This window comes from Oryzias latipes, chromosome 15, assembly GCF_053564925.1.
Source record: "Oryzias latipes strain Hd-rR chromosome 15, Olatipes_Hd-rR_3.1".
Lineage (NCBI taxonomy): Eukaryota > Metazoa > Chordata > Actinopteri > Beloniformes > Adrianichthyidae > Oryzias > Oryzias latipes.
Window position 1 is genome coordinate 23,935,707 of NC_136251.1, and position 21,794 is coordinate 23,957,500.

General features: G+C 38.4%; 1 protein-coding gene across 2 annotated transcripts in view; it reads right to left on the reverse strand.

The window, feature by feature from the left end:
• Positions 1-21,794, reverse strand: part of parga (poly (ADP-ribose) glycohydrolase a) — a 30,747-nt gene continuing 8,953 nt past the window's right edge. For both annotated transcript variants that reach the window (XM_004077120.5, XM_020709563.3), the window contains exons 9-18: positions 20,031-20,185; positions 15,306-15,385; positions 15,146-15,206; positions 14,668-14,743; positions 8,597-8,744; positions 3,800-3,878; positions 3,581-3,689; positions 3,361-3,466; positions 2,400-2,528; positions 1-1,051 (exon numbers count right to left, since the gene is read on the reverse strand). In XM_004077120.5, coding sequence (XP_004077168.1) covers positions 870-1,051; positions 2,400-2,528; positions 3,361-3,466; positions 3,581-3,689; positions 3,800-3,878; positions 8,597-8,744; positions 14,668-14,743; positions 15,146-15,206; positions 15,306-15,385; positions 20,031-20,185 — 1,125 coding nt within the window. In that variant the 3' untranslated portion in view covers positions 1-869. The remainder of the gene's footprint in view (positions 1,052-2,399; positions 2,529-3,360; positions 3,467-3,580; positions 3,690-3,799; positions 3,879-8,596; positions 8,745-14,667; positions 14,744-15,145; positions 15,207-15,305; positions 15,386-20,030; positions 20,186-21,794) is intronic.

The following is a 21,794-nucleotide window of genomic DNA, read 5'->3' on the forward strand; positions in this document are numbered from 1 at the left end:
TTCATAGTGATTGACATATTTTTTAATTAAGAAATAATATTAAAAACAGTACAATCTAGAAACCTGAATTACAGTACTAGATATTACATTTACAGCATTTACTGTGTTCTAAAACCCAACATTGGAACACTCTCGTCAGAAAATACAGGAAATCCTCATTTATAAGCAACCACATTCAAAGAAAATGATGATAAAAGAAATACTTTTTTATTGATTATTGTTGTAACAATTTGACAACTGGAGTCATAAAGAATTGAAGTAACAAGAATTGAAATAAATGGTGACCACACATTCTCTCTAAATTTAATCAGAAATTTCTGAAACAGTCTTTTTTTTCTTTTGATTTCATTGAATCGTAAAGGTCAGCATGTCTGTTATACTTCAAAAGAGCCGCATATATTTGTAGAATACTTGATAAATAAATGTTAACCATGCATAGACTACAAACTTGCCTATAATTATCTCTGCTTTCAGGGTGCCCTGCACAACCGCGTTCATTAATAAAACAATGGTCATTTAAAAAAAAAGGAAGAAATACAATATGAGACAAAGTGATGGAGTAAGGTCAGTATTTCCTGGGTTAACAATATTTAAAGTGTCATGCTTTTGATTATTATTTGGCCACGATGTAGAAAAAAAATGAACTCTAAATTGCATTTTGACCAAAGGCCTCAACAGCAAAATAAGGTTTTATTATTGCTGTAATATTCTGAAAAAATTGACCATATCTGGTTACGTAAAAGATGCTCTTGCATTACCACCACAATAAAGGCAAAACTGTGTTTTGGTTGTTTTCCGTGCACAAAACAAACCCAAAAGAAAGTGTGATTGAAATACTGAGAGAGACCCTCACAACAAAACAAGAGAAGTTAATAAGGACCTTTTGTCCCAGATGACATCCCAGCAGCATTAGCGGGGAATGCGATGTCAGAAGTTGTGGAAGGAGGGACTTTTTCATATATAAATTTGTAGAGACTGACATCAGGACGGCCCGTGTGGCAGTTCTTGCACACCTCGTTGTAGTAGTGGTTCAAAAGGCAGTACAGCTGCCCTAGAATGGGAAAACAGAGCGAAGGAGAGAGAGTCGGACATCAGGAAGATGGTGTATAAATATAGAAAGGGAAGAGTGGGGGGGAAGGGGTGAAGGAAGAAAAAAAAACATGTTAGGAGTCACCGTACAAAAGAGAGACAGAAACTATCGCAGAAAAATAAGTAATGTGTGTTTTTAGCTCATTTATTTATCACGTACACACATGCCATTTTATTTTTCTCTGTAGCGCCACTTTAGGAAATGGATTGCTGGGGGGGAATTTCTTTGAAAAGCCTCAATAAATGTCAGTGCAGGAGAAATGGAAAGCGGGGCGAGTGGAGATGCGAGGCTGGGGTGAGTCCGCGCAGTAATCCACTCTACAGCTGAGGCTGAATGGATGGGCTGAGAAGCAGAGGATGGTTCCTGAGCTGGAGTAACGTGCATTCCATTATTTTTATGCACTCTGGCCCTGCACTGACACCAGCCAAGAGGACTTCTGTAGGATGAAAACCCTTTAAGAGGCCCACATTTCAAAGCAGCATCCAATATGTTTTTCCTTCTGAACAGAATATATTATAATTGTCAACAGTGATCATTAAGGTGCATTTTATAACCAAAAATGGTCAAATTAGTTCATTTATGAGCAAAAAGACAAATGCTATGGAAGTTTCTGATTGTATTTCTATGCTACCTTCAGTTCTGAATGCACTGAATGGATTATAGGAATATGGTTTTGAATGGTTGTATGTATGTATGTAATAATAAAGTTTCATAGAGAAACATATTAGCATGGCTGTCACTCATCTCAGTTATTAGGACAATTTATTATTATTATAATTATTATTACCTATTATTTAGATGAGTCAAATAAAATAAATGTTAAAAAAGGTGAGAAGACATCAAGTTATATCTTTTTCTATGATTAGTTGAAAAACACAAAGGAGAAAATCTAAAAGATCAAATGTTAATTTAAAATATATAACAGATATAAATAATGAATAAAATCCAAATGCAGAGTCAATATGGATTATTTCCTTCACCTTAAAAATCATTTATAAAAAAATCAACCGCAACAAAAATGACAAAATGGCAAAAAATAAAGCAGGAAACTACAGCTTCATTGAAACCTTAGTGTGTTGTTTTGTTTAACTTTTATTAAAACATAATCTTCTAAGCAAAAGCTGGAAGATCGATTTAAATCTATTTTACATGTCCTGTGGTATTATAGAAGTGTTGCATTTTCCACTGTTAAATAAATAACATGCATGTCTGGTCGTGTCTGCTACTATGCCGATAAAGTTTGGCAAAAAAGAAAATGGAGAGCCACACAGGAAGGTTTTCTAAATGGTTGTTGTACTTAAGGTCTTACCAACAGTGACTTGTCTTTCAGAGAGGAAAGAGTGCATTTTATGAACCTCAGCCATAAGCCGAGCGTCCTTAAATGTGAAGTAAGCCACGTCTCTCCCAGCCTCGGCCGCAGCCATCAACTGAATCAGAGCTGAAAAAGAAATCAAGAACAAGGTTGTGCGTGCATTATTAGTTTGCTTTGTTTATTATTAGTTTACTGCTAAAACCATAAAGGTGACCCTAAAACCAGCAGCAAACTAATCAATCAAAGCCAGAATGTGAGATGATACGGCTTTTAATAATACAGATTCTGAATGAACTCAAAAGCAATTTTTAACATCACAACATTCTCCAATGTGACTGATATACTTTCAGTCCCCCAAGTCATTTCATGAGTTGATTTAAAAAGCAGTGTTGCCGATTTCAGGAAGCAGCTGGAATCAACAGCTTTAGTTTCATGTCTGACTAAAGAGTAAAATGTATTTGTAATCTTCGAAAAGCTTTTTGTTTTGTTTGTTTTAATATATTGAATTTATGAACAGGAATGCTCCTTCATTTCAAAACACTGAGTAGAACAAATTTAAGGCCAAATAAGGTAGGTTGGTTGACTTTAAAGGACAGCACAAGACGTCTTACTATGACGACTCTACAAGAATGTTGTCGGTGGAAATGGATGGACTTCCATTCATAAAATCAATAACTGTTTTCATGAAAATCCTAATTGTAAACAAATCATTTATTAGCACCAGAGAATGGACACGTCTGCACTTCTGTCTGAGGGTACATATCGCATAGCTGCAGGGATTCCTTCAGGAGGAGCTGTGAGGGGTGAAGTTGGAGATGTGCAACTGATCCATCCCGAGCTTAAGGCACAAACCTGCTGTGATGCATCTTCCAACAGATTTACAACTGCAGCTACAGCAAGGGGAGAGAAAAAGAAGCAGGCCAACTTTTTCACTTCAAAAGTTCTCCGTCAGTGGTACCTTTGAGTCTCGTGTCGCCACCAAAGGCTCCACAGCCCCAGTTTCCTGTCGCTATGGCAGAAAGGTCCTTTGGTGCTTTGTTGCTTCGATAAAATCCACAGTACGCCTGAAGGAGAAAAAAAATAAGGACAAAATGTTTAGGTGGAAATTAAAGAACACAAGATAAAGTTATGGAAAATGTCGACTAAAATATTAGAAGGCAGATTTAATTTGCTCCCACCTTGTTGAGTTCTCTGGTAAACTTCTCAGGTAAAAACTGCTCTATTGAGACCTTGTAGTTGAGAGCATCAATAGCTACAATCTCTGTACACCTTCTCTGCCAGTCATCCCTAAAGAAGGCAAAACATTTGTTGTGATTCCTTCTTCCATTTTTCTCTCAGATTTAAACTCTAAGAGCAATCATGAGAAGAATTCAATGTTATTAAACATGGGAAAATACCTGGGGGTCTCATCTTTGTAGCTTTCCACCCATTTGTAGCTCTCAGCGTAGCCAGAATACCTGCTGTATTGTTCAGTTCCTGCAGGACAACAGAAAACAAAGAGCCAGGGAGAAAATGAGATTATTTAGGGCTCAGCAGTCAGAGCACACAGAGGGGGCTCCATCTTTTTCAGCATCTTATGCCATAAATCTGATTTGGAGCTTCCCCCGTGAGCACGCACGTCTTGGCTAGCATTGGATTGCCTTAAAAAAAAAAACATGCAGCGATTAAATTAGTAATCTGCTTTGGGGCTGGAATTAAAAGCTATCTGTTTAAATAAAAAACTAACCAGAATAAACAAATGGAAGCAAACATTGGTTCAGTTTGTGTACAGGAAGAATTACATTCATAACAATTCGATTTTAACTGACTGGGCAATATTTAAGGGATTAAAAACAAGCTGGGGCGTCACATTTCAGTTACTAGTACAGCTTCAAAAAGTCAATTGGATTCCCCCCCCCCAAAAAAAGATATTTGGATAAACTAGAATGTTTATTGTTATTTGTGTCTTTAAAAAGCAGAGATTTTATGCTGAATTGTCAACTGCTGCCATTAATACAATTATTCTTTTTTGATGTTTTTGTCTTGAAATTATGTTTCTACATCTGTCTATGCTTTGTGGGTTTTTAACAAAATGCAACTTTAATTCCTGTCATTTTGGTAACTTTTCCTAGTCTCATCTCACAAGAACTTTGGCTAGGTTATACCATAACTCATGTCCCTGACTGGGATAAATAAAAATCTGTTTTATTCCATCAATGCTTAAAAACAACAATGACAATGTGTTATATCTCTCTCTAAAATTATTTATTTATTTATTTATTCAAAAATTCAAGGTTACAACACGAATGATATAGCCTAATCATGATTCAAATTTATTGTTTCTGCTCTTTTCTAAAGTTGAGAAACACAAATCTTGCATCAGTCCAGAAAACAATGTTGTGGGCTGAACTGCCCTTATTTTCTTGGAAGTGCTTTACTGTGGTTCATCATAACGACTATATAATTGTACAATCATAATTATATAAGACAATTACGATCATGTGATTATCCTCACGACGTCAACAGAAGTTAAAGACTGATCACTGAGGTCTTCTTGTTTCAGTCTTATGTTCATGATTCACTTTTTATGCATTTGTTTTTTTTTGCAATTTTTGCTTTTTAAAAAGAATCACATTATTTGAAGCTAACAAATAAGTTCAAGTTCTAACAGTATTTATTGTTTAGTGCAGAGTAGCCATGATAATATACATGTAAAGAAACTTGAGATTAATTGATGTTAAACTGTCAGAAAAAAAGTTTTGTATTGTTTTAATTATTTTAATTATTGATAAAGGGCCATATGATTTTTATTTGTTTTTTATTGGGATCACAGCACATTCATGTAGATTCCCTTTATCTGTCAGTGTGGATTACATACAGTGATATTTGTTTTTTAGATTATAGTACTCATAAAAAATGAATCTGTCATTTGATTTTGGGTTTACTTTGATAATATAAACCATAAATTTATCTTGTACGCTGCAAGTTCCAAGAAAAAAGTCAGTCATCATTAAATGACTGGTAAAGTTATCAAGATCTATGATAAAAACGGAATTTTCCTCGACTTTAAACTTTCTTATTTTCCATCTTAGGTGCTTCTTTAATTATAATAATAGGGTTTAAGGCAGCAAAATCATTTTTTAAACAACAAAAGAGCACCGCCCCAGGGGGGTATTCCAGAAGGCACGTTTAAACTACCCTGACTTTAACCCTGAACTCTGGCTGAAATCCCCCTGAACTTGCTTACTCTGGGTATGTCGGTTCCAAAAAACCCGATACGAGTTGGCGTAATAGGCTCGACTTAATAACCCTGGGATAGAGCACGTGCGCGCCAAGTACATAAAGACATTCTCAATGGATCGCCGATTTCCGGAGTCACCATGGAAATGCGTGGTGAAAAAAAGAGAGCCCTATACTTCAGTGAGACGGAGTCCGAGATTATAATGATGGCGTATGAAGATTATATGTCCATCAAAAAATTAATAAAGACGGATCAGCAAAAGAAAGAGTTTTTGCTTGGAGAAAAAAAACGGACAAAGTAAACGCTTTACTTTCTATTTCATTTATATTTTCATTGTGACGCATGTACAGTCAGGACCATAAATATTTGGACAGGGACACATTCTTTCTAGTTTTGTTTCTGTACATCACCACATTGAATATTAAATAAAACAACTCAAGTGTCATTGAAGTGCAGACTTTCAGCCTTGATTCCATGGGTTGAACAAAAAGAATGCATAAAACTGTGAAAAACTCAACATGTACAGAATGTACATGTACAACATGTACAGAAACTAAATTAGAAAGAATGTGTCTTTCCAAATATTTATAGTCAGTCTCTCTCTCTCTCTCTCTCAAACTTGTCCAACTTAAATGAATTATTTCAATTGGTAACAAGTAATTGAGTTAGATTTATTCAACATAATTTCTTACGTATATCCAACTCGATCATTGTTTATACAACTCAAATTTTCATATTTATCTGACTAAATGTCATGTTATTCCAATTCAATTTAGTGTTTTTTCATCTTAATTTATTGTACTTCTTGAATTCTCATATGTCTAAGTTTGAGGCCGCAGATATTCTCATTTTTATAACATTAAAATGAACGATTCAATGTATCATGACTCTGACTTTAACTTCAGTTCTTGCACTAGTGATGCTAAATAAACTCATCATTCGCTCCCTCCCTCTCACTCATGGTGCAGAAAGAATTAAACATATTGGGACAAAATAACTCGGCAAAACAGAGTAAAACAGCTAAACAACAAAACACATTTCAAAAACCAACACTCAAACCCAAATCCGTCCAGACAGGCAAAGGGAATCGTATACCACAATTCCTTGCGCTGCCAATTTAACAGCAGCACTAAAGTTACACCAATTTAACTGAATTCATTTGAATGAAATTAAAATAAATGTCTGATAACTACGTGTTATTTTTAAGTTGACTGAACTCAAGAAGATAATTACATTAGATCCATGTAAAATGTTTATCTTTGTAACATCCCTACGTGGTCTCATCAACCTCTCACGGTGGAAAAATTATTATCTGAGCTTCTTCATCCACTAAATCATCTTCAAATGGACACGCCATGCTGCTTCACCTCTCTGAAAACAAACTAACCTTCAACTAAACCTGATCCAGACCAGGTTATGTTCAGAGCATAAGTTGCTATGGCAACTTGACATACCCTGAAACATACCTCCATTTTTTGGAACCGAAAGCTGAGGTTATCCGATTCCTTAGCCTCAAACCTACCGTGGTGACTCGCATAACCTGCTTTTTGGAATACCGCCCTGGTTTTAACCAAAAAGAGACAATGTAAACAACACTGGTATCATGTGCAACTCTCGGTCAGGTTTCTGTGTTCAAGACTGGTAATTCCTACCACCAAACAAGAAGTTAGTCATATCTCTTTATCCATCAAAGTAGCTGGCCTCCTCCTTTGTCCACCTTAAATCAATGTGGTCTGGCAAAAGCCCATGACAGCTTCCTGCAATCCAGGCTTCCATCACCAGATTAGATCGCTATCTTTACCGTCCGATGCTAAAGCGCCCCAAAGGACAGATGGGTTTCTACTTCTCGTTTATCTTATAATTGGTCTCCATTAATATTAAACTCTTGTTTTAAAGACAGCGCAAAGACTTAAAGTGTACTTTAGAGAGAAAAAAGTACACAAGAAAGAGGAACAGAGAGAGATGCAGACTACAGGAGGAGAGGGAGTTTAAGATGAAACGCTGCATACGTGCACAGAATATTTGGAAGGTTTTAATGAATCTATGGCGTAATGGGACCATTCCATTAGTGAAGCAAGGTTGAGCTATAAATTCATTTCTGTCCAAATGTAATAATGGTAAGTGGAGAGGAGGAGGAGGGAAGGAGGAGAGAGGCCAATAATGGGAGGCAGAGAAGGGGACAGTGACTAACCAGTGAAGGTCAGTCTGGACAGATACGAGTTTCAAAGAAGACATCCCGGCGCCACACTAAACAGCCACCACTGAAACACTTCGATTTTTACATCTCGAGGTTTCATTTTGATGGAAATTAAGAGAGCGGGTTCTTAGCAACATTAAAACTGTTGATGTTAGATGAACTCCATCTAAACCCACTGACACACTGTACAATCCTGCACAACTGTTTTGTCAGGAAGCTGGAAACTCCAGAAGAGCGTTTTCAAAATAAATCAAATGCCACCACTTCATCATTTAATTTGCAAAGGTCTAAAATATAAGTTTGGTTTAGTTTGAGGAATGTTTACATCTTTTCTGGGTCATGTGAGGGAAAATAAAAGGGCCGCAAAAATAGCAGCATTAACAAATATTCGTGTGTGTAGAAAGATTGCACCATACTGTTATTTCTATATGAACTATACCAAGAATGAGCAATTCTAGCTAAATCTTAGCGTTAAAATTTGTGTTAAAAATTTGTTTTAACATTGTGAAGCACTCGGAGTTGTTTCTGAGAAAAGTGCTATATAAATAAAAATGTACTTACTTAGTTACTTACAATCATAATTACCAAAAATGAAAATAAAAAGTACAGACTTTATTGTTTTTACCAACTGAAAAATGGAAAAGTTAAAAAGACAGCTGAAGATATACATCACACCTTTCTTGAAGATGAAAAATAAAGTCTCAGAGGTACTTAATTGGGTAAATAATTATACTCAAGTGAAACATGGAGCCTGAATTTGACTGTAAAACTCCACACCTGTGATGATGAGACATTCATTGGGTTCCAGGGCTTCCGTAAAGAGCCGAGACACAATGAGCTCCGGGTTGATGAGGAACCTGATTTCTTCCTGGACCAGTCCATTTCCTGTGACTCCACCGCCCACCATCCTGTTTGCAAAGTCCACCTGTTAAGGCAAAATAAGAGGAGTATTGCTGAAAAGTATTTACTTTAACAGGATTCAACCTAAATTCAAACTTTTGTCAGAATAATAATCCTTGAAACCAGAGCAGTGGCTTGTTAACTTTTTTTTTTGCAATCAAGCTTTTACTGAGACCAGCCCTAATGACTGTGCAGGTCCGTGGCATTCTGCTCAGGTAAATCTCATCGCTGTCCATCGGGATGTGTTCTTTTCCTTTAGCTCATCTGAAAAAGTTTTTTTTTTTTTTATCATCCATTTCTGCTTGTTTCCGTGTGATACTAGTGCCACTTCTTTTTAAACGGCCATACAAAAATGAGTTATTTTCCACTGAAAAAGAGAAAAGTGTAACATATCCTAGTGTTGTCCATTATGCATGTACAACTATAGTGTGATATTTAAGACCTTTGAAGCAGCGTTCTTTTAACATTTTTACAAACCACTTCAAATTACGTTTGTCGGTTTCATCCGTTTCTCAATTGTACTGTAACAGTTTTAAAAATTAAAATTGCAACCTTGTTTTTTGACAAGACATTCCTACCGATCACAAACCCGAGCAAGCTGTGGGTTCTTGACAGGTTACCCCACTCTTTGAAAATCTCTTTCATTAGCGTCTCATTATTTACTACGACCCTGAAGACCTAATACTGAAAAATGGCAGGGGATCTTTGTGCTGCATCCTGCTCAACAATAATCAAATAAGGAAATAACCAAACAAAGCACGTTGATTATGAGCATTGCTCAAATACCAAAGAAATACAAAGCCAAAGGAAAGCTAAGCAGTAATGTTCATGATTGGTAAAATGTAAGCTTTTTTTTAGTGTGATTCTATAAAAATCATCAGCATTCACATTCCTATGAGTTAGAATCTGTAAAGGGAAAAAAAAGTTATTATTTATGGAGTTGGGGTGACTTTTCAACTGTTGTGGCCTACTATTGCTTCAGTACAGAGCGCTCATCCTTAAGCTCTTCCACATTAATTCACATCAGTTGTTTACAATGATATTTTTATTTATTTTATTTTATTTTACCAGGAAATTCCATTGAGACTACATCTCTTTTTCAAGGGAGACCTGGGCCAAATGGCATCAATACAAAATAAAGTACGGTTAAAACAACTGAATAAAAATACATTACAAAATACAAATGCAATAAAAATTGAAATGAACAGTAGGACAATGACTAATAGGTTAATTAAAAGTGGTACAGATAGGTCAAGGGTGACATGTGCATGTTTCTTTTAAGAGCTCAGAAAGTTTTGCTTTAAAACAATTCAAGGGAATAAGGTCACTTAAATGCAGAGAGTTTTGAATATTATTCCAGGAAAGCGGAGCAGCAATGGAAAAGGCCTCCAACTGCGGCTGGCTTGCCGTTTCTGGCTGCCCGGCCGCTCTGGGATGGGGGGCGCCTACCGCGGCCGGCTGGGGGGCCGGTCGCTCGGGGGAGCCTTCTCCCCCGATTGTGCCCATCCGCCCGCTCCTTCCCGCTCTCACCCAAACAAATATTGCACACAGGCACATAGGGCCCCGGGATCTGGATGGGAGGGGTATGCTGTCGGGGCTCACTGGGGATGCCCCTCTCTGGGTTCTCGTTGGCACCCGCCCTCCTCCCCGCTTTTTACTTGCATATTAGACACTCTGATTCATCTAGGGCCTTGTGGAGAGGGTCTGGTGGAGGGGGGCACGGTGAAACATCCGTGCTCACCTTTCGCTGGCCCCCCCCCACAATTTTAACTTCCTCTGTAGACACACACACTGCATGCTAGCAGCACACACACAGCAAATACACACCACTCACAGAGGGACTCCGGAGTGGGGGGCTTTGCGGCTTGGCAGCGGTGGAGCCCCCCACACTGGTGACCTCCTATTTTACCTGCAGCACACACACAGCACTCCCACACCTCCATACATGGGTGGGGTCGGGGGGGGGGGGCGGCCGGTCTTCACCCGCCTGGTCCTCTCAGGGCGGCCGGGCTTATGGGTATCCTGTCGGCTGCGGGAGGGGTCAGGCATGCGCCGCTGGGGGTCGGCCGGCTGGGGGGGGGGGTTACTGCGTGGCGGCGGGGGTAGGGAGGGTAACCAGATGATTGTGAGTATGTGTGTGTGAGTGCATGGGTAGGACCGACCTGGGGGCTGGCTCGCTGGGACCCTCTGGGGCTTTCCCTCCCCATCACAGAGAGGGGAGGGCACTGAGAGGGTTGGTCAGATATTATGGCGGGGGGGGGGGGGGGGGGGGTTGTAGTGCGTAGGGTTTTAGGGGGGTGGCTGTGGCTGTGGGTGCGTGGCGATCCCTGGGTTGCTAAGGTCGCGTGCCTGGGCTGGCTTGCGGGGACGGGGCGCCGGTCGGGTGGTGGCTGGCTCATGGGTTCCGGGGGCCCTGGCTTCGTCCCTGGCCTTTGTCTCGGTGTCCGGCGCCCGGTGGCCCCCATGGCTGCCGCCTGGTACGGCTAAGCGCTCCTGTCTTGTGGCCTGGGGGCCGGACACTGGGTTCGCTTGTGCCTCTGGGCATTGGGGGGGCCCCTGTAGGGGGGCCCTCTCTGTGCCTGGCTGGTGGGGTGGGCGGTCCCCTCCTCCTCCCCTCATGGGCTGCCTGGGTCCGGATGCTGGGGGGGCTTCTGGCCTGGGGGGCTCTCCTCCCCTTTCCTGGTCTGGCTGGTCTGGCTGGGTAGGTTCTGGCTCCCTTTATGAACACACGGTTCACGTCGGCAGCATGCATGTATCTCCACCCCCACGTGCACGTGCACACTGCCACACTCCCTGTCTGCTTCATCCCTCCTCCTTACCTACAGTGTATTGATGGACAGATTTTTTTTTCGCTCATCTTAGTGTCAGATTTTCACCTTTGATGTAACATTCGTCTTTCCAGCAGATCTGGTATAATTGTTACAGCTTAAAATAATAACTTAGTCAAATCAGTGCTTGTATCCCCCACCTTTTCACCTTTCTTCCTTTTACTCTCTTCCACCCTCCCCTCACATTCTTCCCCTCTCCCTCCCCACACACACTAAATGTAACAAATAAATAAAAAATAATACGACAAAAAGGGGTTTATACAAATCTACTCTCTAGTTTCTTGAAGCTATATAACCTCTTTTTGTGATAGTAAAACCTGTCCAACACAAAAAGCCTTCAGCTCTAATCTGTTTGCTCAGCTGTTGGACAGAACAAGTTAGAAGAAAAAAAAAATAAATAAATAAAATTAAAAAAAAAAAAAAAAAGGATGTTTTTCCTAATTCACTGAGGAATCTAGGGACATAAAGAAGCAATTTGAGTGAGGAACGAGAGTCATATATATTGTTAACAGGAGAAAGAAGACGGCACAGATATTGAGGTAGTTTGCCGAGAATGGCCTTATAGGTGAATATTAGCCAGTGTTTCTGTCGCCTGACTTTGAGTGAAGACCAAGTGAGCAGAGAGTACAGTTCATAATGGTGGGTTCTGCATGCAGAGTTTGAGATAAAACGCAGGGCACTGTGATAAACTGTGTCCAGACTACGGAGAGTTGACGAGGCAGCATTCATATACAGAATGTCCCCATAATCCAAAATTGGGAGGAAAGTGCTCTGAACAAGTCTTTTCCTCACACCGGGGCTTAGACAAGATTTATTTCTGTAGTAGAAACCCAGAAGTGCTTTTAGCTTTTTTAGCAAGTGGTCAGTGTGAGAGTTAAAAGACAATTTGTCATCAATCCACACACCCAGATATATATATGAGGACACTTTTTCAATTTCCACCCCTTCCAAAGTATGAATATCCGCCTTCAGTACATCATGTGAACGAGACCTGGAAAATATCATGAATTGTGTCTTTTTAGCATTTAAGGTCAACTGTAATTGATGAAGAGAATACTGAAGTTTATTGAAGGCTTCCTGAAGCTAGTTTACAGCAAGATGGATTGAAGAAGCAACTGTGCAAATGTTGGTATCATCTGCATAAAGATGGAATTTAACATTTGGCAAATGACTACCCAGGTCATTTATAAAGATGGTGAACAGGATGGGAGCTAAGATGGGTCCCTGTGGGACTCCATTATTAATGTTCATAAAGTCTGATTTTACATCTTCAACAATCACACACTGGGTTCTCTGTGAGAGATAATTTCTAAACCACCCATCAGCAGAATCACCTATACCAATAAGACTTAGCTTTTGTAGTAGAAGCTGATGGTTTACAGAATCAAAGGCTTTAGATAAGTCCACAAATAGGGCTGCACAGTGCAATTTCTTGTCTAGGGCATTGATGATGTCATTTGTTACAGATACAGCAGCTGTTACAGTACCGTGGCCTGATCTGAAACCTGACTGAGTTTCACATTGAACCGACTTAGATGCTAAAAAGAGTTTTAGCTGAGAATTTACATGGGTATAGGTATAAACCTGCATTTAGTGTACTTTTTTTCAAATTTTAATGTTAAGGTTTCATAATTTTAGCTTTGAAATTCTTTGGTTTAAAAAAACAGTTTTGACACATAACTGTGTTTATACACTTTTTGTATTTTTGTTTTTTTGTGGATTACACATTTTCCTTTTGTCTGTTCACTTTTGGTCTTTGTTATAAAACGTAAAAAATTGGCAACATGTACTACTTGAAATAGAGCTTTTTGTTCAGTTTTAAGTTTACTGCCAAAGTATTGTGTCATTTAATTCACACATTATTATTATAGCAAAAGCTTATATTAATAAAATAACTGCTAAATGAAAAAGTTACATTTACAGTGTTCCTGAAAGGATGTGCACTCATGCTTACTTATGGGGCTTCTGTGATACATTTACCGGAAAGCCAAATCCTAATTTTTGTGGCGTGTTTGAAAACTGTTCAGTCACAATGCTGATACTTAAAAGACCCTGTCAAAGACTGAGGGTTCTGCTCAGTGGCCCACAGCTGCATCTATCTGTGTGACAGTGAGAGTGTTTGTATGTGGGTATACGAATGTTTTTCAACCAAGTCACCCAACTCCTCGCCTTCCTGAATGGCTCAGCCCCAGCCTCACCCCTGCACCCTTCAATCATACCACCTGACAGGATGAAAGCCCACTCTGCCCTATCAGAACTCCACACACCCTGCCGAGGTAGCCGTCAATCCGCCTGCAGGACTTCTGGTCCGCTGGGTCGCTCCGGTGAAAAACTTGACCTCGTCATCTTTTTGTCTATGTGCCCTCTTCTGCCTCATCTCCCATTCATGGGTCCTCTCCTCCCACCCTGGCCTCTCCGAGTTACTCATGTGTATACATAAGCTGTCAACCCAAGCACCAAAAATGCAACAGGCACCCCAGATCTGAGAGACGCAGGGCATTGGGTTTACCAATGCAGGGAAAGGCAAAACTTGGCACTTAAATGGATATGCACAAAAAATAAAACCTGTTAAAAACTCTAAAGGGTCACCATCCTAATGTAACCGAGAAAACAGATGTGGTGACCGTAACTTTATACACAAGCTAAACTTAATTTTAATTTGATGCCAACGTTTTGGTTGCAAAACTAATAATTAAATATTGTTAATTTAACAAAAGACCTGAAGTATCAGCTTCAAAACTAAGACAAATGGTGGTTCCCCTTGCATTAGTGTTTTGTTGGGAAACTTTACAAAAAGTAAAATTAAACCTTAAAAAATAATTTAATGCATTTTTTCCTGATAGAAGAGAACCAGAGCTTTGTTTTTACTAGGCACAATGTGGAGCCAAGCCCAAAACATCCCATCATGATCCAAATAACAATCTTCCCACAGTATCAAGTCCAAAGAAGCAGGTGTTGGTAAATACTCTTCCATTTTACTGAAGCAAAGAGCCAAAAACTTAGACTGAGGGAGCTCTTTTTTAAATAAAAAAACAAATTAAACAGTGATGATATGATGGAGTTGTCATGTAAAAATGATCATTACTAACTTACCTAAAGATAAATAAAAGAAGCTCTTACCTGCAGCATTCCATATCCATTTTCTTCAATTATTCCCTCACAAGTGACATGTAAACGAGTCAGAAGAGCCTGAGAGCTGGAAGACATAAAGTCATTTTGATGCTTACAGAGAACTGATGATATTCTAGCCAGTAAGATGTGATTTCAAGCCAATCTTAACATATACAATGGCATTTTAAACAAAGGAGGCTAAAAATAGCAACTAAAATACACTTAAAAAAGAAACATTGTTATCTAATGCTCTTAAGATGTTTATTAAATGCTTTGATAAAGTCTATAGTTTAGGCATAACTATTGCAAGTGATCATGTTAATAACACTGCTTGTATCTTACTTATCACAGCTCGATTTTTTTTGCATCTTCTTTAGAACTTTTTGACAACACATAAGTCATTAAACTTTACTAGTTCATAATGTTAAAAAAAGGGTTAAGAATAAGTCCCGACACCTGAATGTTTGGTCACAACAGTAAGTATTACCTTTCCCAATGTGGTGGATTGTTGACCGTTTGCCTTGTAAATGTAACCAGACCTGTAGGCTCTGGGAAAACAAAGGACACAAACAAAAAGAAATGCTATAATGTTTGAATATTCAGGGACAGAAACTGAACACAGTATTTGGATGTTTTTTGGTGCTTACTGGTTTCAGTGACTCTCCTGAAGTAACACAGCAGAGTTTTTAATTTTTCTATTTTTCTAAGAGAAGAACTTTCAAACAACCTGAAGGAAAGACAAACAGAAACACAACATTAGTAAAACTGCATTGTATGTCAAATGTTAGAAAGTTGGCCTAAACGCCTAACATGGCTGGCACTAGGGTTAGGCATCACCAATATTATCCAGAATTGATTAGCCCGGCCTATGGTAAATTCCATTATACGTTAGCATCAAGCTAGCAAACTTTGGCTTTACTGTTGTTATGCGTTCTACTTTTAAGGATCGACTATTGATTTATTAAGCTTGGATAGAGTCAGATCGATTATAAAACACTGCTATAAAAATGCTTTTAATGGGTGAAATTTGAAAAAAAAAAACAATAAAAAAAGAAAATAGAACTTTAAGAACATTTAAAAGCCAAAACCAAATGTACAAAAAAATGGGGGGAAAAAGAATTATCATTACTTTTACTCTACATTATTATATTTATGTTTTAAGCAAAACATTGTAGAATACTTTCCAGAAAACTACAATGTTTTGTACAAAGACGTCTTTAAAGTTTGTTAAAACTACTGTGGAATAAAAATGAACGAAGAGCTTAAACTGCCCCATGCTGATCTTTTTTGTTCGATAAAAAGCTACCTACATACACCACTCTGCATAAACAAAATCTAATGGAAGGGATGAAACAAAAGATTTCATGAACTGAAAGCCTTTCACTGAGTAATTAAGAAGCAAAAACATTTATTAGAAATAAATCCTACACATCACCTGCATCTTTCTTTATAAACCAATTTCCCTACTGTGTTTACCTGGGAGCTCTTTTGATCGCATTAATTCATGTGTTTTGAAAATGCAAATGAAGCAGAGCAGCCTCAAAACATGATGAGAGACAGTGAAATGTTTATTTGTTCATTCATCTTCTAAACCCGTTTGTCCCTTCCGGGGTCACGGGGCAGCAGGAGCCTATCCCGGCCACATCCAGGACAGGTCGCCAGTCTGTCGCAGGGCCACAAATCACAAACACACACACACACACACACACACTCACATTCACACCTAGGGACAATTTAGAATAACAATTAACCTATGAAGCATGTTTTTGGACGGTGGGAGGAAGCCGGAGTCCCCAGAGAAAACCCATGCATGCACGGGAAGAACATGCAAACTCCACACTGAAAAATCCACCATTGGTGTTCCGTTTCAGGTCCTCCAGTCGGGACTTGAACCGGGGACCTTCTTGCTGTGAGGGAGGGGCGCTAACCATCATATATTTATTTGTATTTAAAAAAAGAAAATAAATTCAAATTTTTTCACATCATTAAAGAGAAAATGAACAAAGCATGACACCACATTTTTGTTTTATTTTTATCTCCATGTATTCATCCACCTTAAAAAGTTTACACGGCATCCATCTTTCAAATTGTTAATGAGGCTGATAGTCATTCAATGTCACCAACAAAAACCTGGGTCGTCAGTTTTACATTAACAGAATAACCCTCAGCGTCAAACACGCCTGGAAAAGGCAACTTTCTGTCTTTCCATCCTGACGCTTGAATCTATTCATCACTTAACAGAGGGCAAACCTTGGCAGTTGTGCCAAAACAGCAATCAGCAGATTGCTTACTGCTCTGCTTACTCAAGACAGAGTACTGTAACAAATAAGTAAAGCAACTGCTGCTCTTTCAATTACTGAGAGAAAAGGGAGGGCGGGTGATGATGGAGTGCTTTTTTGGACAATAAAGATGGTATTTTTCTTGCTTGGTCTTCCTTAAAGACACCACTTTACTGGACAGTTTTGCTTCCAAAAATATGGACAGATTTCTCTCTCGGGTGTTTCCTTATTTCAACTCTTTTTTGTTTTTCAATGTTTTTGTTTCTTTTTCCTTTAAAAACAACAGTTCTGGGGGTAAATCTTAAAGATGAAAAACATTGTTCAAAATGGATTTGGAATCAAGGTAATTCCTTTTTGCATTCCACACAGGAAGATAATATTTGTATTTATTTGTATTTTCCTCTTTAAGTATCTTCATGTTCTTATGGTGTTGCCAGTAGATCCTTTATGGTTGCTAATATGACTCTTTATGCCAATTAAATAGTGTGACGTCATCACTAGTCGCAGGCCGTGTTCGAAGAAATTGGAAGTTAGTTGTAAACAAACCAAGCTCAGATATAGATCGAGATGATCGTCTGAAACAGGCTTTTATTTCGATTAGTTTCTTAAATCGGTGTGGCCAGTGAGTTTTTCTTGGCTGAACTGACCCGAAAGAAGGGTTAGGATTAGGTTAATAACATGTAACCCAACATTTAGCCGTGATGAACTTGAAGTGGAATTACATCAGCCTTTATTTTGTCTGGACCCGACTTGTAACCAAATTCACATGATTGTTTGAACGGTTTCTCAGGACTGTTAATTAAAAAGCCGCCTCCGCCCGCCCCAAAGCCCGTCCTCTGCCTGGAGACACAAATCTCCCGGGAGACACGGTTCCTCTGAGTTCGGCAGCCCGCTCACGCCGAACAGGCGAACGGACTGCGGTTTTAACCACTGCCACCTGAAGGGCACAGTATAAACCGTGTTTCGGGATTCCAAGTTTAGAACATTTTTTTGAAGGTTACAAATTGTGGGGCCTTTTAACGTGTGTTGAAAGTTAAACCAGGTCTATATATTTGCAGTATATAGTAAAGAACTGTCACATACGTGTTATTTACTGCCACTATATCAGTTCAGGCCAAAATTCAGCCAAACATCAGTCAGAGGGAAAGTGCACAGTCCAGCAAATCTCAGAGAACCAATTCACAGATACAAAGGTGGCATGTTGATCTGTGTTGATATAGTAATGTGTAATTCCCATGCTAATTTATAAATGTTCAGAGGCCTTTTTAGTCAAACTTGCTGTCAAGCATCATATTATGTTGTCAGAAATCACTTTTAAAGTTATTTAAATTGATTTGATAAAATAATTCTTAGAACAGCTTTAAATCCTTTTTCAGTGTGCTTTGAGCTAACCAAGGCTTCATTTTTGAATTTCACATTATCATAGCATCTTCTCAACATTGGCCGAACAACCAAACAGCCTTTGGACCTGTTCTTTTAAAAATATATTAAAATGTAGTTTTGTTTTACCAGCCAATGAGGATGCTTGGCCCCCGATAATGTAGGTCTCTGAAAATCTAGCCAAACTAAAGTTGTAATTGAATCGCCCTGTTGTGCAGGTTATAATAAGGCATCTGCTGCCAACTAAAAGAGTAATAAGACTGCTAACAAAATCTCATGGCCTCCCTATTATCAGGAGCAGCAAACATAGCTGTTTAATGAGAATATGACATGAAACTTTAGCAAAGTAAAAGCTCTCTAGGTTGTTGTGATGTTTGCAGCAAGCACCAAGTTTATACTGCTGAATTTTAAAAAGTAAGAATCTAAAATACGGTACATGTTTTTCTAATATACATAAAAAGATATGTTTTTACTAAACTTTAATCGTTTTCATAACTACTATAACCAAATTATCTGTTTTTTTTCGTTTTTGTTGTTGTTATACTTTCTTTTTTTTAAAGTTTTTATTTTATTTGTTTAAATAAAGTGATGCCCATCTTCAACACCATCAACACTAAGTCACTCGTTCAAGGCTGAGGCTGAAAAGTTAGCCAACTGATGCAGAATGAACTGGGAGAAGGCAGTTCTAATAATCTTTGCAAAATGAGCGCAAACACGTTTTTAGCATCTGACGCTAGACATTGGCCCAAAAAAAAGGCGCAACAAAGCATGGCGTTCAGTGGAAATTATGGCTGAAAATAAAAAAATAACGATGTGATGCTCGAGACAAAAATCTCATTAAAAATGAATTTTTAAAAAAATGAGTTTTGTACGTTTATACAGGTAGGGAAATATAGGTGCATTTCCTTTTTCTTATGTCTGTTTCTGTTATCTACTACAAGTCTTTTTTTTTTTGGTTTAAACAAATATCCTAGAAATAAAAATCCAACACACTGAAATTCTTCATCCATGGAAACCTTTTCAACAAAAGTAATTCTCAGGAAACCCAATTTGCTGCATTAGACTACATCGCAATTAATGTCATGTTTTTCAAACAAAGCAATCTCTTGAGATTATGAGACGTTGGAGACCGGCAGAAGTGTCCAACTTTAAAAGATGCATCGGAGAAATGTTAATTAAATTGGCTTTCACAAGCCTTTTACGCGAGTTGACACTAATTTCCTTCTACCATTTCAATTCCTGACTGCAAAAAAGGCTAAACAGGCACAAACATTTAGTCACAGCAGCTGAATCTTCATAAAGACGGATGCAGTTAGGATAGAAAAACATAACTAAGAGAAACATATAAGAATAAAAAAATAGCAAAAATTGTTTCATGCTACGAACAAAAAAAAGTACAAGTATGACAAAAAAACAAGATTGAGTTTTTGAAAGTTTAAAAGGCAGTAGTGCCCCCTTATGGAAATTAGTTTACTCTGCATGTCAGGATTCCTTTCTACTTCTAAAACAAACCTGTGCCACAAAAAAGTAAGTCAGTAACCATCTAAGAAAACAAAGTATGATTGTCCATGTTTCTGATGAGGGAAGACCTGGTTTATAAAAGACTCAGGGAATTACCATCAGGTTTTACCAATGAGACTTGACAACTGACCTAAGTGCCCAAACGGGGCGCTATTTGTTTGGAGATTGTGGATTGCAGAAGTGTATTTTTACCTGTTGAAGTTGATCTCGGGGTAATTGAAGTACTCCGACTTGCGAGAGTTGCGTCGGGGGAAAGTACAGAAGAAGGCGTTGGCCAGAAGACAAGCTATTTGCTCCTGGGACATAGTCAGGGAATGGTTTTTCTTTGCTTTGAGTAAAGGAATTGGCTAGAATATAAAAAAAAAGAAAAGAAAATGAGTTCAAAATATTGTAAAACGAACAGGGAGGGGTCAGACCAGAGATAGATGCTAAGAGCATTTTGTGGGATTAGTAGCGTGGGCTGGTGAGCTAATGACAGCAGAAAATTGGTGTAGTGATATAGCAAACAGGAGACAAGGAGGGTTCCATTACGTAAATGAGTGGTAGTAATTAAGGCTCCAGTCTTGCTCTTTAGGCTCGTTTAGGGCGACACACTGGAACCATCCATCTTCACTGATTAAAGCTAAAGAGCCTCCCAAGGCTGCCCGGTGTGCAGATCAATACACGCTCTCATAACACACACATAAACGTAAGCCTTTGCTCTTACTTATGACAGTCTGAGGGCTTCACATACTGCTTTTTTAGGTGAAGAGTCCTTTCTGCAGACGCACCAGAACGGAGCTCCAGAAACTAGAAGAGGACTTCCTTAGATTCAGCTCCCACTCACTTCCTGTGTGGGAGCTGAATTTGGCTGATTAGATTTAACCGCAGATTTCGAAATGGACATCGACAAAAATATCTGTCGTTATCTGATAAAGGCAGATGGCCTTTAAACGACTCTGAACAAAGGTCCACATTATAAGTAAATAAATTAGTTTTATTTTGTTTCGTTAGATTGCAATTAAAATAGAAGCATTCCCCGAAATCTGATACGCAAAAGAATAAAAGGCTTATGTTTGAAAATGTTCCTATTTATTTTTTAGTCACTTAAATCTAAAGAACATATAAAATATACCAAGTATAGTAAATATCAAGCAGGTGGAATTCCCTCAAGTGGCTAAGTGTAAATATTTGCCCTTCGTTCTCTCCCCTCTCTACACAGACTTTTACTCCTGACTACCATCAATGAAAATGTGTCTTCTGTAGGGTACATTTCAAAACCTGAAGGGTTCCCAAATACTTCACACTACTTACTGAATTACCTCTTTTTTTGTATCTACAGAGAACGTTTGGGGCATTTCAACGATACTAAATGTGAGGAGGTGTACGAGGTCAAATCAAGATCATCCTAAAGTTAATGAAAAACCAGACTGTAAATAAAAAACAGAAATGTGAACATTTTAAACTCAAAATGTCAGACTGTAAACTTGAAAGTACTATTGAAAATTTGAAAAAATATTTTACATTTGAAAAAAAAACTACATATTTCAAACATAAAGAACATATGGAAATAAATGTTAAACTTGAGCCCATTGGCACTAGATATTGGGTGATAAAGTATTTTGGTGATATCATTTCTACACCCGAACAGTGCCTGTTATTGGCGCCGTTTCCTCTTCACTAATGTGGCGTCATGATAATGCTCTCCCAAAATTTGAGAAAGATTACACCCACACCCGATGTCAATCAAGTCCCAGTAGTCAAACTCCATTTTTCTGCTGAAATCCCTTTTTATTTTTTCTAAGTCTGGCTTTTTTCTTTCTTTTCTTTTCTTTTAAAGTAAATTTTATGTTGATTATTTCTATGATGTATTGTGATTTTAATGCATTTTTCTGTTTTGTGAAGCACCTTGAATTACTTTGTGTACGAATTGTGCTATACAAATAAACTTGCCTTGCCTTGCCTTTTTCATTTAGT